The sequence below is a fragment of the Leuresthes tenuis genome, unplaced genomic scaffold (genome assembly GCF_036924035.1).
Source record: "Leuresthes tenuis unplaced genomic scaffold, fLeuTen1.0.hap1 SCAF_4, whole genome shotgun sequence".
Taxonomy (NCBI): Eukaryota; Metazoa; Chordata; class Actinopteri; order Atheriniformes; family Atherinopsidae; genus Leuresthes; species Leuresthes tenuis.
The window spans coordinates 36,958,979-36,973,470 of NW_027325358.1; the positions used below are offsets into that span (position 1 = coordinate 36,958,979).

The window sequence follows — 14,492 nt, forward strand, 5'->3', positions numbered from 1 at the left end:
ACATCATTAATAAAACTATGCAAGTAATATCGATATGCTCAAACAACACAAAATATCCAATTGTTCTAATTGCTCTTCAATACCTTTTGTTCAAGCTTTACAAAGAGCACACATTGAAAACCATTCCAATCTTCTCTAAAAATCCTGACAAAGTGGTACACTCTAAAGTCTGGAGGACCAAAACTGACAAAAACAACTAACGATAAATAGAGAAAAAAAAATCTCTTGAACTAATTAATGTGCTAACAAATGCACCAAAACATTAAAAAGAGTAGTTTTGACAATTATTACGGCATAAGATTGAGGTGTAAATTAATATTTGTATTTTTAACTACAATTATTTTAACTACAATATATTATTATATGATATGTGTAATCATATCATGTATGATCATTGATTCAATTTGTCATTTCATTTTTACTTCTTATTTTCTAATCTATTCAGTTCCTTATTATTTCTTTCTTTGCTTAATTTAAGCAGGAAAATGAAAAAAGAGATATATGGAAATAAATGGACATGGGAAAAATGCAAAGGGTAAATAATAGTGATGAAAAATTAAATGAAAATGAAATAATTTTATTGGAAAAATAAAACAAGGAAACACCTAATTAAAAACAATATGGAAATAAAAAATTCTCTAAAAATTAAACAAATAAGAATAAATTCAATTTAATCTGGATATGCAGTGAAGTGGATGTGGTTGTTATTTCTTAAGAATGTAAATGATGACGTGCATTATAAATAACATGCTATAATCAAACACCAAGCTGCCTAATTTAGCATGCAAACTATGTGCTTCAATGTTCTGTCTTGCTAACTTTATCACAGCCAAAGTTCACATGGTAAATGAACTGTACATGTATAGTGCTTTTCCAGTCAACCTGACCACACAAAGCGCTTTCACATTTCATTCACTCATTTTTGTTCTCATTCATACACAGACCAAGGACACTTTGACATGTGGCCTGGAGAAGCCTGGAGTCAAACCACTGACCTTCTGATTGGCAGGTGGCTGCTCTACCTCCTGCCTCTCTTAATGTCACCTGATGTTTCCTTCTCAAGAGCAGTGCACATTAGTCAGCTTTGTATAGCCAGCTTGATGGAATTAATTAATTAAACAATAGAGTTTGAAGTAACACTGCAATTGGTGTATCTTAATCATGGAACTCCACAAAAGCACACAAAATATCAAGGTTGAAAACGGGCTGTATTTGCATGATTGTACAACTGCACATCCGTAAAAGCAGAGAGAGAGAGAATGAGGATAATCAAGTGTAAAATGACTGTAACCAAAGTCAGCTTAGCTGAGAGTAGCATTATGCCAACCATAACTAATCTGATAGACCTGCATTCACATCACATTAGTACTATTTACACTGGGCCTTTGAGTTAGTAACAATGGGAACAAAACAAGAAGGATTAGAACTATGCTGTTGTGTGCATGTGTGTGCTCTCACAAAACTAGAAAGTAGAAAATTGAGTTGGCATGTCTAAAGTTATGATAATAGCTAGTGAACAACATCCTGCTTCATTCATATGTATATATATACATTGTATTATATGTTTTTTTCCCCCACATAATGACAAATATAGGATCAGGAAGTGTATCAGCAGTGGATCCCTCTTGTTGCCTCTGTACTTTCACACATAAACATCAGTCAGATAAGAGGAGGCCAGAAAGATTAAACCTGAACAAGGCTGCAAGTTTGAGATGGTGAACTTTAGGTAAGGTCTTGATGTAGATAAGCAATAAAAGATTCTGCAACACCTTTTTAACCTTGAAACAAGAAAAGGTTGATGACAACATTCCCAGTTCCCGTACCATCTATCTGCCCTTAACAACTGAAGACCAGATGTCCCATGTAACTGGACAACCAAAAATGATCAAGTAAGCAACCATCTGAGCCTAAAGCAGCTTGACACTTACAACCCTGGAGCTGGAGTTGTAAGTGTCATCTACTTGCATGAGCAAGCTGACTTTCATCTGGACACAGCTGGCAGAACTGTGAGGTTCCCATTATTTGATTTCTGTAGTGAATACCATGCTTCAGCCTGTAGTCATATCAAAGAAGCTCTGGAAAACAGAGCTTGACTACCTGACAGACAGACCACATTTTGTACAACTGGGGACCTGTTTGAGCAAAAGTTAAGCAGCAAAGGAGAACCACAGGAACGTGTACTCTCATTAACACTTGGTTTTCAGTTTAGGTTAAAGTACCAGATAAATCAAATGAGTAATAGAAACACAAATGTCATTAAGAGATAAAGTGAAACATACCTTGTTTCCAGAGGCACATTGCTACCCAACACCCAGCTGTCTTGCAGCGGGACACTCTCGGGGGATGTGGTCTGCAGTTCGGCTGGTGATTGGCCAGCCACAGGGGCCGGGCTTCCAGTAGGGGGGGTTAGTTGCCGCGACGAATTCAGAGAGTGGCCAGCGTGGTGTGTGGAGCTCAAGACTTGGTTGAGAGCTGTAACTGATGGCTGCTGGCGGTGAGAGGGGGGCAACGGAGGCAAGGCTGGTCCATGATGATTTGACGGGTTTTCTGTCAACAACAATTGAGAGGGTGGTTTAAAGAATGTACCACATATATGTAAAAAAAATTAACTACGCACATCTACCAATTTCATTCTGTGACTGCCTCCATTGCCAGGGGTGCAGTGCATCAACTTTGATGAATTATTGTAAATATTTTACGAATATGGACCATGTGGGAAATAAATGTCCTATATCCTGTCTTCACTGACCATAATTTATTGTACTGTTAGATGGACACAAAATACCAGAATCAAATTATGTGTGTTGATTCTGACTGACCATAAGAAACAGTTGAAGTCAGCATTAACTGTGGAGACTTCATTACAATTTGAAGGTGTTGAGAACTCTCATTTAAAATTGTACTGGGTTCATTTCTGAATTAATACTGATCAGTCACTAGGCTTAACAAAATACTGCTGGGTTTCTCTAAAAATATTTGCTCAAAGCTGACCTGAAACTTTTCCTTTTTGTTTTTTTCCTGCTCTCTTGTCTGTCCACTAGGTGCTCTGGGGTAAATGAATGTCAATGCTAGATTTGATTGGCCTAAAGAGCATCATATCTCCATTTCCCAGCCTGCTCTTATTTTGTCTCTACAGCCCACACTGGAGAGAACAGAAATCACAGAATGAGGAAAGAAGATATATACAGTAGTTGAGAGGTGTAAGAGATTCATTCAGGAAGACCTTTTGGCTTGAGAGGAAGCACAGCTATATGCTGCACTGCCAACTGGGTAATTGTTCCAGTAATGCAATTCTTTAAGGCTTCGTGTTAAATACAACACACATAGACACACACACACACACAGACATGTATGCATTTGCATATGCACACACACAAACACAAACACACACACACACGTGCACGCGCACACCCGCACAAAAGTATTTCTTGAGGTTTCAAGGCATCATTAACTTATGACTATATTTTTGTGCCACAGTGCAAATGTAAATCTAAATACCTTTCACACACTGATGCTGAAAAGCTGCACATACAGTTACATTATGCAATTATTATTATAATTATGGGAATTGAATTAATATACAATATAAAAAAGAAAATATAAATATAACAATTCCACTGATATCACATTGAGTGTGAGTAGATGTGAAGGGGCTACACCAATATTGTCTAATAAGTGACATCCAACTCGAACATGGTTCCAATCAAACAGAATACCTCGGCAGATATCCAGAGACAAAATCAACTAAAATGTGTCTTCCAAAAATGAAGCAGTTTGGCAACAATGATAACTAATATCTACAGCCCATTTAGTGTTTAAAGGATGACATCCAATCTGAAATCACAAGAACAGCATTGTGTAGCTCAGTGCAGTGGGACATTTGTTATCATAAATTTCTTAAACTACATCAACAAACTGAAGAAAGACAGCTATATACTATACCAACTCGTGTCTATATACGGTGGAGAAAAATAAACTATATTTTGTGAATGGTGTTACGGTGCTTGTTGTCAACTCTTTCCTGTCTTCTCAAACCCCAGCTGGTCGAGGCGGATGGGCACCCTTCCTGAGTCTGGTTCTGCCAGAGGTTTCTTCCTGGTTCTGGTTCTGCCAGAGATTTCTTCCTGTTAAAAGGGAGTCGTTCCTTTCCACAGTCGCCACAGGCACGCTCAGGACGGGAGATTGGTTGGAAGTTTGGAGGTTTTGGTGCAATCTGTTGGTTTCCTTATCTAGGAAATTGTTTTTTGAATAAGCTCTGTATGTATGAGTTGGACTAATATTTAATTTAGTGAATTGGATTTGATTGGATTATGATTACAATGAATTGGACTGTATCACTGAGTGCCTTGAGATGACAATTAGTCAATTAGTGTGATTTGGTGCCATATAAATAAACTGAATTAAATTGAATTAACACAATACACAGTAAATCAAATTAATCAAATAGTAAAGAAACAAACAAACACACAAAAAAATGTAGAGTGTTTTAGAAGTGTTGGTGTGTGAGATGACAGATTGGAGACCGATCTGATATTTGGATAAAATATGGGGGGGGGGTCACTCTTGCCTGCATTCAAAACTTGAGAGCCTTGTAACGTAAAACTTCCAGGTCCTGTTGACTGTAATACTGTTAGCGACATTCTGTATGAATAATTTCCATCTGATATTAATATTTAGTTGGCGAGGACTGCAAGAGTGAGGCAGGACCAGAGGCAGGCTCCCGCATACCTGTGGCTACCCCTTTCATCAAGGCAGGGAAAAGTAAAATGATCAAATGTTGGTGCATACTTGAAATTAAGCCATTCGTACTATATTTGTACTATATATAACTGGATGAGAATAGATACAAGAACCGATAAGGAACCAAATTGATAAGCGAAATCGATAATGGAATTGGAATTGCTAAATTCTTAACAATTCCCATCCCTAGGTGGGATACAGTACCTTCCATGGAAATAATTTCTGAGAACGTCTGCAGCCACATTCCATCTTTCAGTTAATCTACATCCTTCCAGTTCTTTGCCATCGGTCTTTTATCTGTAATATGTCCAGTTATTACTATGGACAACGCTCCATTAACATTACAGTTCAAAAGGCATACAGCCACATCAAAATGAAGAGTACAACCAACAATTTTACCTAAAGATTGTAGAATATTTTACCAAAATGTTTTTTTCATACTGCATGACCAAACCAGATGATATGAGGTACTCTGATCTTGTTTGCAGTGCCAAAAAATATTGGAATCAGTGATACCCATATTGTGCAGTCGAACTTCTCCAAAGTATTTGCTTAATTGTGATCTTATTTGCACATATTTCACGAAGTCTTTGTCTTCAGTTTCAAATGCAGCTTTAAGCTGAGCAAAGGTTCTCAATTTTCCATCATGTGGATTTCTAATATGCAAAGTAATAACTAATTTGGATTTCCACATGTTTAATTCTTCTGAAAAAGCTTCATAATTGAGCAAGAGAACTAAATCAGTGGGTTTCTAAGGTTCTTACACCAGGAAGCATACCACACACAAATGCTAATTCTACTTTTACCAATGCTGTTTATCAGCACCCTTAGTGTCTTTTTTGTTGTTGTTTAAAAGTGACCAAACAAAAGATATTATATAACTACTTAATCCAATTCAGGGTCACAGGAGGGCAGGAGCTTATCTCAGCTGTCATTGGGAGAGAGGTGGGGTACATCCTGGACAGGTTGCCAGTCCATCACAGGGCCAAACGAAGACAAACAACCACACACACATACTCACTTCTAGGGGCAAGAAGTCGTTTTCTAAAACTTTCTAAAACTACTCACTGGGTTCAGATTAATCTTCACAATGTCACTGTTGCTAATCTCCTTAATAAAAAATAGATCTGAAAAGAAATTATCTAAATAATCTGGATCAGAACAACAGGATTGATTCATTTAGGAAAGGTGCCCATCTCTTGTACCCCTCCAGCTGTTTCTGTGGTGCTACAAGAAAAATGGGTGGATCACAGGCACCTGTTTCTGGCTCTTCAATCTTCTGTCTGTGCCACAGCACAAAAAAACATCTCCTTGCAAAAAATTAGGGTAAGCAGTATTGTGAAATGGTCTCAATATGCCCTCGCAGCGAAGCAAGTGAGCAGGAATCATTAGGGCTGTCTGGTACACATAGCATGAATCTGTGCAAGAGTATGAACGTCCTTGTTGCTTGACCCATGACACATTGTGGTTCTCCCACTTACAGAGCAAGCGCTGCATGTATTTTTTTTAACAGTGGACATAATGCGCGGACAACATGCTGACTTGCTTAATTTGACAAAAAAGTTTGATAGTGTGTGTGTATGTGTGCCAAGAGAGATATGTCCTCATATGAAAGACAGGTTGTGGCAAAACATTTTAAAAGAGCAGTCAGTGGGAAGAGACTGGCAGGTTGACGAGTGTAACGTTCAATCATTCATGTACCAGTGAGTTAGAGACAAACAATATTTGTAGAGCTGTAGTCTAAGAATGAAATCGTAGGTTCATCAGCTAGGACACTGAAGGACACAAGACTTATCAAGCACACAAGATTGATGCAGGTAGTTTCCTTGGCTTGTATATATCCCTTTGCCTTTTGTTGTTGCTGCTTCACTGTCATGAACTCTATGCATGACAATAATTCACAACACACAGTCCAGTGGTGGTTATTAACTTTTTTTCTTTTGTGATGGTATAGAGATCACGCTTAAAGTTTAAGTTAGTTTTGTTAGCTGACAGATATGTTCTGTTTCAGAATAAGGCTTACTTAAGTTGTCTTAAAAACAGACTGTTAAAAAAACATTACACTGTTAGGATGATTTGTGTTTGACTCATCGAAGCCAGGATGACCTGGAGTGGGTAAAGTCAGTAATCAGTTTACAACAAAAGCTATGAAATGATTTTCTAAAATTAATTTAATTTCATGTTTCTATTTTTTTTTTCTCTTGTACAAAGCTTTAGGTCTGAATGGGTTAAACAGAGGAATGGGATTTCTTCCAGATGCTGTCACTGCCAGAACTCTTTTGCAAAAGAGATCTTTGATATCAATGAGACACTTTCTTTGTCAAATAAAGGTTATAATAATAATAACTATGCTACTACTACTAAGAATAATAATGATAACAATGATAATTATGATGATAACAATAATAACAATTATAATAATAACAACAGAAAATAATAATGATTATTATAATTAAGCAATCATGCACACACACTCAAGCCCCCTGTGCTTCAGCACACAATGGATTTTTAATGGCTCTGGAGCATACTATGTGCTTGATTTCAGTAGAAATGTTAATATATACACCTGGTGAGAGAAAAGATGAGAATAAGACAGATCAGAAGTGAAGACAAAAATAGAGCAACAGATCGTGAGAAATATAGAATAATGCACTCTACCATGAAGACTCTAAAGAGATTTGAGAAATGGAAAGAAATTAAACTGGTGATGAAGGAAAGTCAGTTTTTATGTATCTCTCCAGACAGTGTACTGTGGAATACTAACAGGCTACATTTATCCAGGAAGACTATCTGAGTAGAACTCATTATGTGTACACTATCATGTTAACAGAATAGTTAAGAACAGTACATAACAAATGAATAGAGTTGACCATCTGAAAAACCAAATAGTTCAGGAGCAAAATATTTGAGGAAGCCTCCCATAGGTGGTTCCAGAGCTAAAAAGCCTCATATTCTCACTTTTGATGTTGCATAGTAAGTACTCGTACACATAGCACAAGTGGAACAACACATAAATATCACTCATGGTGCAGTGTTGCTTGCAATATATCCATAATCAGTTTGTCTTCTCACTAACCTAGCTTGGCAATAGCCTCTTTTACACATGATTTTACACACAGACTTTTCAACTGACGATCCTTTGTTTCTGAAAGGTGGCATCAACTTCCAATAAATAAATACTAATTAATAATTAATCAGTTGACTGACTTGATGGGTCAGTCAGCATTAGGTGGCACCAGTTCAACAGTGTTGAAGAGACTGATGCCTTCAGAGGACACCCCAAAATTTAAAGTGACTTCAAGTAAATTTGATGTCATTTTACAGAATCTAACAAGAATACAACTGCATATTTTCATATGCTATGATTTATGTGATGAGCAATCACGGAAACTACAAGACAACCCACAAATGAAATGTTCTAATTTATCTCTAAAACAGCCTTTTCTGATTTGAAGTTAATACATGCACAACATAAACTGCAAGACAGGAAGACTGCAAACTTAGAAGATTTTGGCATAAAATTAGCAAAAACCTTTTTACACAAGAAGAGCTTATTTCCATGTTAGTTTGAAACTTAACTGGTAAGTTAAAGGACTTTCACAACAGGAATCAACCAAGCTTGAGTCCTTAATGATTTATATCCTACACACAGTAAAGGGAAACAGGTCTGTATTCTTTTGATGATTTTAAACCCGCACACCAGCAGCTCTTCCAACAGACCCAAGCAAATCAAATGTGAAGCGAGCAAAGCAAACCTCTAATGAAGGACAACAAAAGAATGAATGTGTGAAAAAAATTGACATGCTGGAAAATCTCTTGAAAGACAACTAACACTACATGTGCTCTTAGGAGAGGACATCTTGTCTAAGCAGGAAGTCCTGGTCGGTAACTCAACAGGATCAAAGTGGTAGAAGGGCTTGTTTTTCACTCTTAGGATTTTAAAGCACTGAGTTCTCAGGTGTGACTGTGTGGCAACACTAAATGCTTTACATATGGTAATGGGCCAGAACAGAGATCCACAGGGAGGTCAAGTGTAAACTGAGTTCATATTGATAGCCATGACTCTGCTCTATTCAACGTATAAAACGCTCTCCTAAATAACACCACTCGGCTGATTCTCTCTAGGGAGCTCCATTCTTTTTTTCTTGAGTGAGTAAAACATTTGAAGAGGTCTCAGTCATCTTAAATTATGTTAAAATCAGTAGCTGACTCAACCAGCTGTCACATGTCTGCATATTGAGGAAACACGTTGTCTGCTTTGTGTAAATCATAAGATATTCTCAGCTTCATTATACTGCTGAATTCCTGCATGAAGGAACTTTTTTTTTTGAGTAAAATCAAGCAAACTGTTACTAACGATTTAGCAGTAAATATGCAAACCCTCAGGTGTGCTTATATTCACAGCTCTTCTTCAGAGGGGAGTACAAGTTCAACACAATCAGGCCTTCTTTGTTGAGAGGCAACAGATACAATGATAGCTGTTCTGATCTTTCTTTGCTAACTCAGCCTTTCCTCTCCATGCACTACATGCACTCACATAAAAAGGTTATTGGATAATGAATGGAGAGGTGTCAAAAAATATTTAAAAAACATTTGCCTCAATCAAGACTGAAAGCTGAAGACTGAAGACTGAAGGCTGCTGCAGAGAACTGCTGCCAGTGCAAATTGTTAATACAAGTTAATACATGAAATCACATACAAAAATCACAACAGCTGCACATAAAGCGTCATTTAGCTCTGACACTGGCCCATAACGACTTGGAAAATTAAAATCTCTATCAAAAGAGAATTTTTATTGATTCTCTGACTGGTTCTTTTTCTAATCTGTAGTAAATCCAATATCAGCAGAACAAATATGTTTAGCAAATCAGGACCAGATATAAAAACACATTATGCATTATAACTAAAAACATGGTTCCTACAGAAAAGCAAAGAGCAACTGCTGTAAATGCAAAGTCTTTTATGAAATAAAGTTGAGGTCAACAGGTCGGGATTTCTAACACATTCCTTGAGCTGAGAATCTACATCACGATTTGTTCCAATTCCACACTTTGCTCTGTTCAAAATGGATGATTTTAAGTTTGAAACGTAATGACACGTCAAATATTTAGTAGATCTAATACTGAAAAGATGTCACTAAATCAAATGATATTGTGGATAAATTTGCTGATAAAAATGTTAAAAATGTGATTCTCTGGTGTTCTCTTCTGTGGTTGAGTTTTAACATTTTTTCATCAGTTGTCAAACCTCAAGCTCTTCTAATTGTGTTTCGCGGTCGCGATCAAATTTCAATATTTCTGCCTGATGACACTTAAATTTTGTTTCAGTCAGTGTTTGTTGTCTGCGATCCCTCAGGAATCTTTTTTCAAACGATTAGGTCCAGAACTCTGAACGTAAACAGCTCCTGAGCAGATTAGGAGTTCAGCCAAAGTTACCGTGGTGGTCCAGGCAGGTTTATGCCATTAAAAATTTTTGCTTTCAGGTCAACATAGTTGACTGAGCCATTAATCTCACTTTGTCGCACACCCCGAAGTGTGACGCACTGGTCAATGTGCAGTAAAAAGCATCTCAGTGGAGATGTACGAGGTATTTTCAATGGTAGAGTGAACAAATTGATTACCTTTGCGATTAGTGGGTTGATCTGTAGACTAAATTAACAGCTCGATAAGTTCTGTATGTTTTGGGCACAGCAAAAGACTAAAATAAACTGTGCACATATTTTTTCTCAATTACTTTGTAAAAATATAAACCATTATTATTGCAGTCATATTTAAGGTATTCAAATGGTGGTATTTTGTAAAAAAAAAAACTATATTTAATGTAATACAAATATGAATAGGGCATAAAGTGAATATGAATAACAATAAGGTGTACTATGAAGCTAAATGCATGGCTTAGCGTGGTATGTTCAGCCCAAAGTCAGAGTTTGGAAACTCCGGCTACCCTATACAGAACCGTTTCTGTTTAGAGTTGAAATGAATCCTCCCTCAGTTGTCTTTAGGTAGAACTAAGCTCTTGAATCTTTGTTGATGCTTGACAATAATAATTAAACTGAGAGCCGCTGATTGCTGTTGAATTCAAATTTAGACGATAGGAAATCATTGAATTGAATTAATTTTAAAGCCAGCCACACATGTTGATCATATGTTGGGATTTTAAGTGCTAAATTTAATCTTCATATAATATTTATTTTTAGCATGTCATCAACACTAACGCAAAATTCAACTTTTTGAACAACACAGTATTTGATTAAAAACATCTCAGCTGAAGGAATAGATTATTATAAATTTAGGTAATTTAGAATAGGCTATAATTATTTTCATATTTTGTCCCCATTTGCAAACAAGTCTGTTCTAAGCTAATGACATAGCTTTAACACAAATAATTTTAAATTGAGTTAGTCTAAATATGAAGAATATCAATCAATATAATTTGATTTGGTCTGAGTTGGAGGTGAATTTCACACTATTATGCGACAGTGTCAAAGCATGAAGTTTAAAGTATTAGAACTTTGTGTACCTACAGATAAACAGCAGGCATATGTGAATTATTCTACTTTTTTTTAATTGAAGCAACATTACTGCTTTAATGAGTTTTAAATTATTCACACCAGTCCCTTAAATACTGTTTACTTTGACTTCTGCCTTTTCCAAAGCACAATAAAGCGAAAGAACCACAACAGCACCAACTAAACTAAAAGCAGCCCATGGGAGCAGCCCAGATTGCTGCACACGAGACTGCCCCTCAGTGGCAACACCATGACATATAACCATGTGCTTTGCAATGCACCAATACAGGGTATGGAGATCTATGTTCAACCCTTTAAACTTCATCATTGCTGATAGAAAACTGAACAAGAAAGAGAAGAAAAGCAGGTTCAGAAAGAACAGGACATAAAAAATTTAAGGAAGCACGACAATGGTATGTGCAATTTAGATGAGACAGGACAAAAACAAATGGAGAAGAGAGGCACAGCAAGAGGCTGAGGCAGGCACAGACAAAAGGAGAGCAAAAATGACACATTTAGAGAAAGAGGGAAATTTCCTGTAGAACCGGAGAGTCTTCGACACAGTGAAAGGGGTCAGGGAAGAATTAAGACTCTGTTTCTTCAAGCATGAAAACTCATTCCACCTCTGGACTCCCAGCAAGAGAGGCGAGTGAGGCAGGCCCCTTTCCCTTTCCGTGGGCAGCCTTTGTGGCAACTAGGTAGAAAGTGCCCCTCTCATGCATCAGAATTAAAAAAAAGAAAAGAAAAAAAACTAGAGTCAGTGATGGTGTGTTTTGAAGGTACGATAGCTCCATTGTAATGATATTTATGTAACATAACAACAAAGTTATGGTGACTTGTTTTTATAGGAATTAAACCAAATAATAACCTTGTAAGAACAAATATGAACTAAAAAAAGTTACTAATGCTAGTGCCACTGATAGGATAGTGATAGTGAACAGATGTTGAACTGTTGGTTGTGGCTTCCAGTCCATGGTGTCTACAAATAGATACCTGCTAATGGTGTGTGTGACATCATCATCTAAATTGTTGCTAAGATGCAAATAAAACGACATCACTCTCCGTTCAACTTCAACTCTTTGAAAACAATTAACACAATAAAATTTCCCTTCAGGGGCTTATAGAGAAATGTTCAATTGAATTCAAGTCAATAATTTTTTAAGTGCCCCCACAGAAACCTCAAGCTTTGGGCCAATATTCTAAACTACTGACCTGAAAGTGACTGAAAATCATGGTCAGTTTTCTGTTTATAGGCTGCTATCTTTGTGAGAATAGCTGCTTGAGGATAAGGCTATCTGAACCGCCATCACATCTGCTTGTCTGTAAGCCTGGAATGTGCTGCTCATCACTGTAAGAAACTTGCTGCATCTGTATTCACAAATATGTGCATTGTTTGTGAAAAACCTGCAGAAGTGGTTACGTCCTTTGTCTTTTCATTCAAACTACTGCCTCATGCTAATTTTCCCTACTTTCAGGCCACCTGTCAGCATTGGTAAATACCTTGAGACTCGGGCCCTTACAATCACTGACCAAGTTCGTAACCTTGGAGTGTTGATAGACTCAGATCTGAGTTTCAGCAGCCACATCAAAGCTGTCACCAAGGCAGCTTTTTACCAACTCAGAAACAGAATTAAAGGTTTTGTCTCCAAAAAATACCAGGAGAAACTCATCCATGCATTCATCTCCAGTAGACTTGATTACTGTAATCATCTTTTAACTGGACTTCCCAAAAAGAGCATTAAACATCTGCAGCTCATCCAGAACGCTGCTGCTGGAGTTTTAACCAGGACTAAGAGATCTGAACACATCACACCAGTTTTAAAATCTTTACACGGGCTTCCAGTCAGTCACAGAACTGATTTAAAAGCCTACTGATGGTTTACAAATCCCAGAACGGTTTAGACCCAAAAAGACATCTGTAATATGTTCAGAGAATATAAACCCAACAGAGCTCTTAGATCCAAGGACTCAGGTCAGCTGGTCCAGTCCAGAGTCCAGACTAAACCTGGAGAAGCAGCATTTAGCTGTTATGCTGCAAACAAGTGGAACAAACTGCCAGAGGAGATTAAACTGTCACCAAATGTAGACATTTTTAAATCCAGGTTAAAAACATTTCTTTTCTCATGTGTCTGTGCATGAAATCTGCACGGTATCTTTTAACCTATCAATACTGTTGCTTGTTTTTATTCATTTTAATTATTTTATTTCTTATTTGTATTATTTTATTTTACATATTTTTAATGCTTTTTCTGCTCCCTGCTGCAATGCTTTATTTTATGTAAACATGAAATGTGCTACAAATAAATTTGACTTTGACTTTAGAGTGGAGCTTTGACACACGCATACACATAACACAAATAACACACATTACTGACAAATTCACAGGCTTTCTGTGAAAACCTAAAATGATTTTTCATTTGGCTTTAATAACCATTGTGGCACAGGGTGTTTTTACAAGGCTAAGATTAAAAGGCAATTCTACTTTTGTTAAATGTAAGGGAAAAAATGGAACTTTTGATTAATAAAAATATGAAAATGAAAAAGAAATAAAAAAAAAAAAAAAAAAATTTGGGCACAGCAGTTCCAGGGCCCCTGACAAACCAACTTCCTTTTAAGTTTTAAAATCCAACCTTAAGTGTGTTTGAGTTACAGTGGTGCTCGCTGTCTCTCCATTATTCCCTGTAACCTGTTTCTGAATGCCTTTGGTGTGAAGTAGGTGTTTTTATGGCTGCAGCATCTGACAAGACACATCACCTTTTAAAGTGAACGAGATGTGGAGAGACAGTTGGGGACACCAGCAAAGATTCTAACAAAAGAAATATAAAGCGACAGACATGGAGCCTTTAAGGCAAAGCGAAAGCAGAGAGCAGAGGAAGCATGGAAGAAACATCATGGGATGGGGCAACAAAGGGGGAGAAAAGCGCAAGTTAAAGGGAAACTGTAACAAGTTACACTAGTTGGCCATGACTGACAATGAGTACTCCAAGACCATTTTAAAGGTAGCATTAGCAGAACAATCCTCTTAGTCACAAGTAGTCCTGGAAAGTGTCTGCAATGTTTGCAATGCAACATATTTCCATAAATCAAAGCAATTTAGCCCTGAAGATGTAGGCTTTTCCTTTTGGATCTTTCCTTTTTTTATCTCAAGCTGTCCAAAAAAATTCTCTCGAAATTAGGCGCTGGATACGATTAACACGAAACATTTATTTCTTGAAAGAAGGAGACAAGTCTGCACAACCTGTCA

The 14,492-nt window shown here is 37.0% G+C and overlaps 1 protein-coding gene across 5 annotated transcripts in view; it reads right to left on the minus strand.

Annotated features, from left to right (window-relative positions):
* Positions 1-14,492, minus strand: part of LOC140304850 (teneurin-3) — a 207,533-nt gene that overhangs the window by 136,852 nt on the left and 56,189 nt on the right. For all 5 annotated transcript variants that reach the window (XM_072383646.1, XM_072383645.1, XM_072383644.1 and 2 more), the window contains one exon: positions 2,280-2,547. Coding sequence is in view for 4 of the 5 variants with exons in the window: in XM_072383645.1 (XP_072239746.1) it covers positions 2,280-2,547 (268 nt within the window). In the remaining variant the exon portion in view is untranslated. The remainder of the gene's footprint in view (positions 1-2,279; positions 2,548-14,492) is intronic.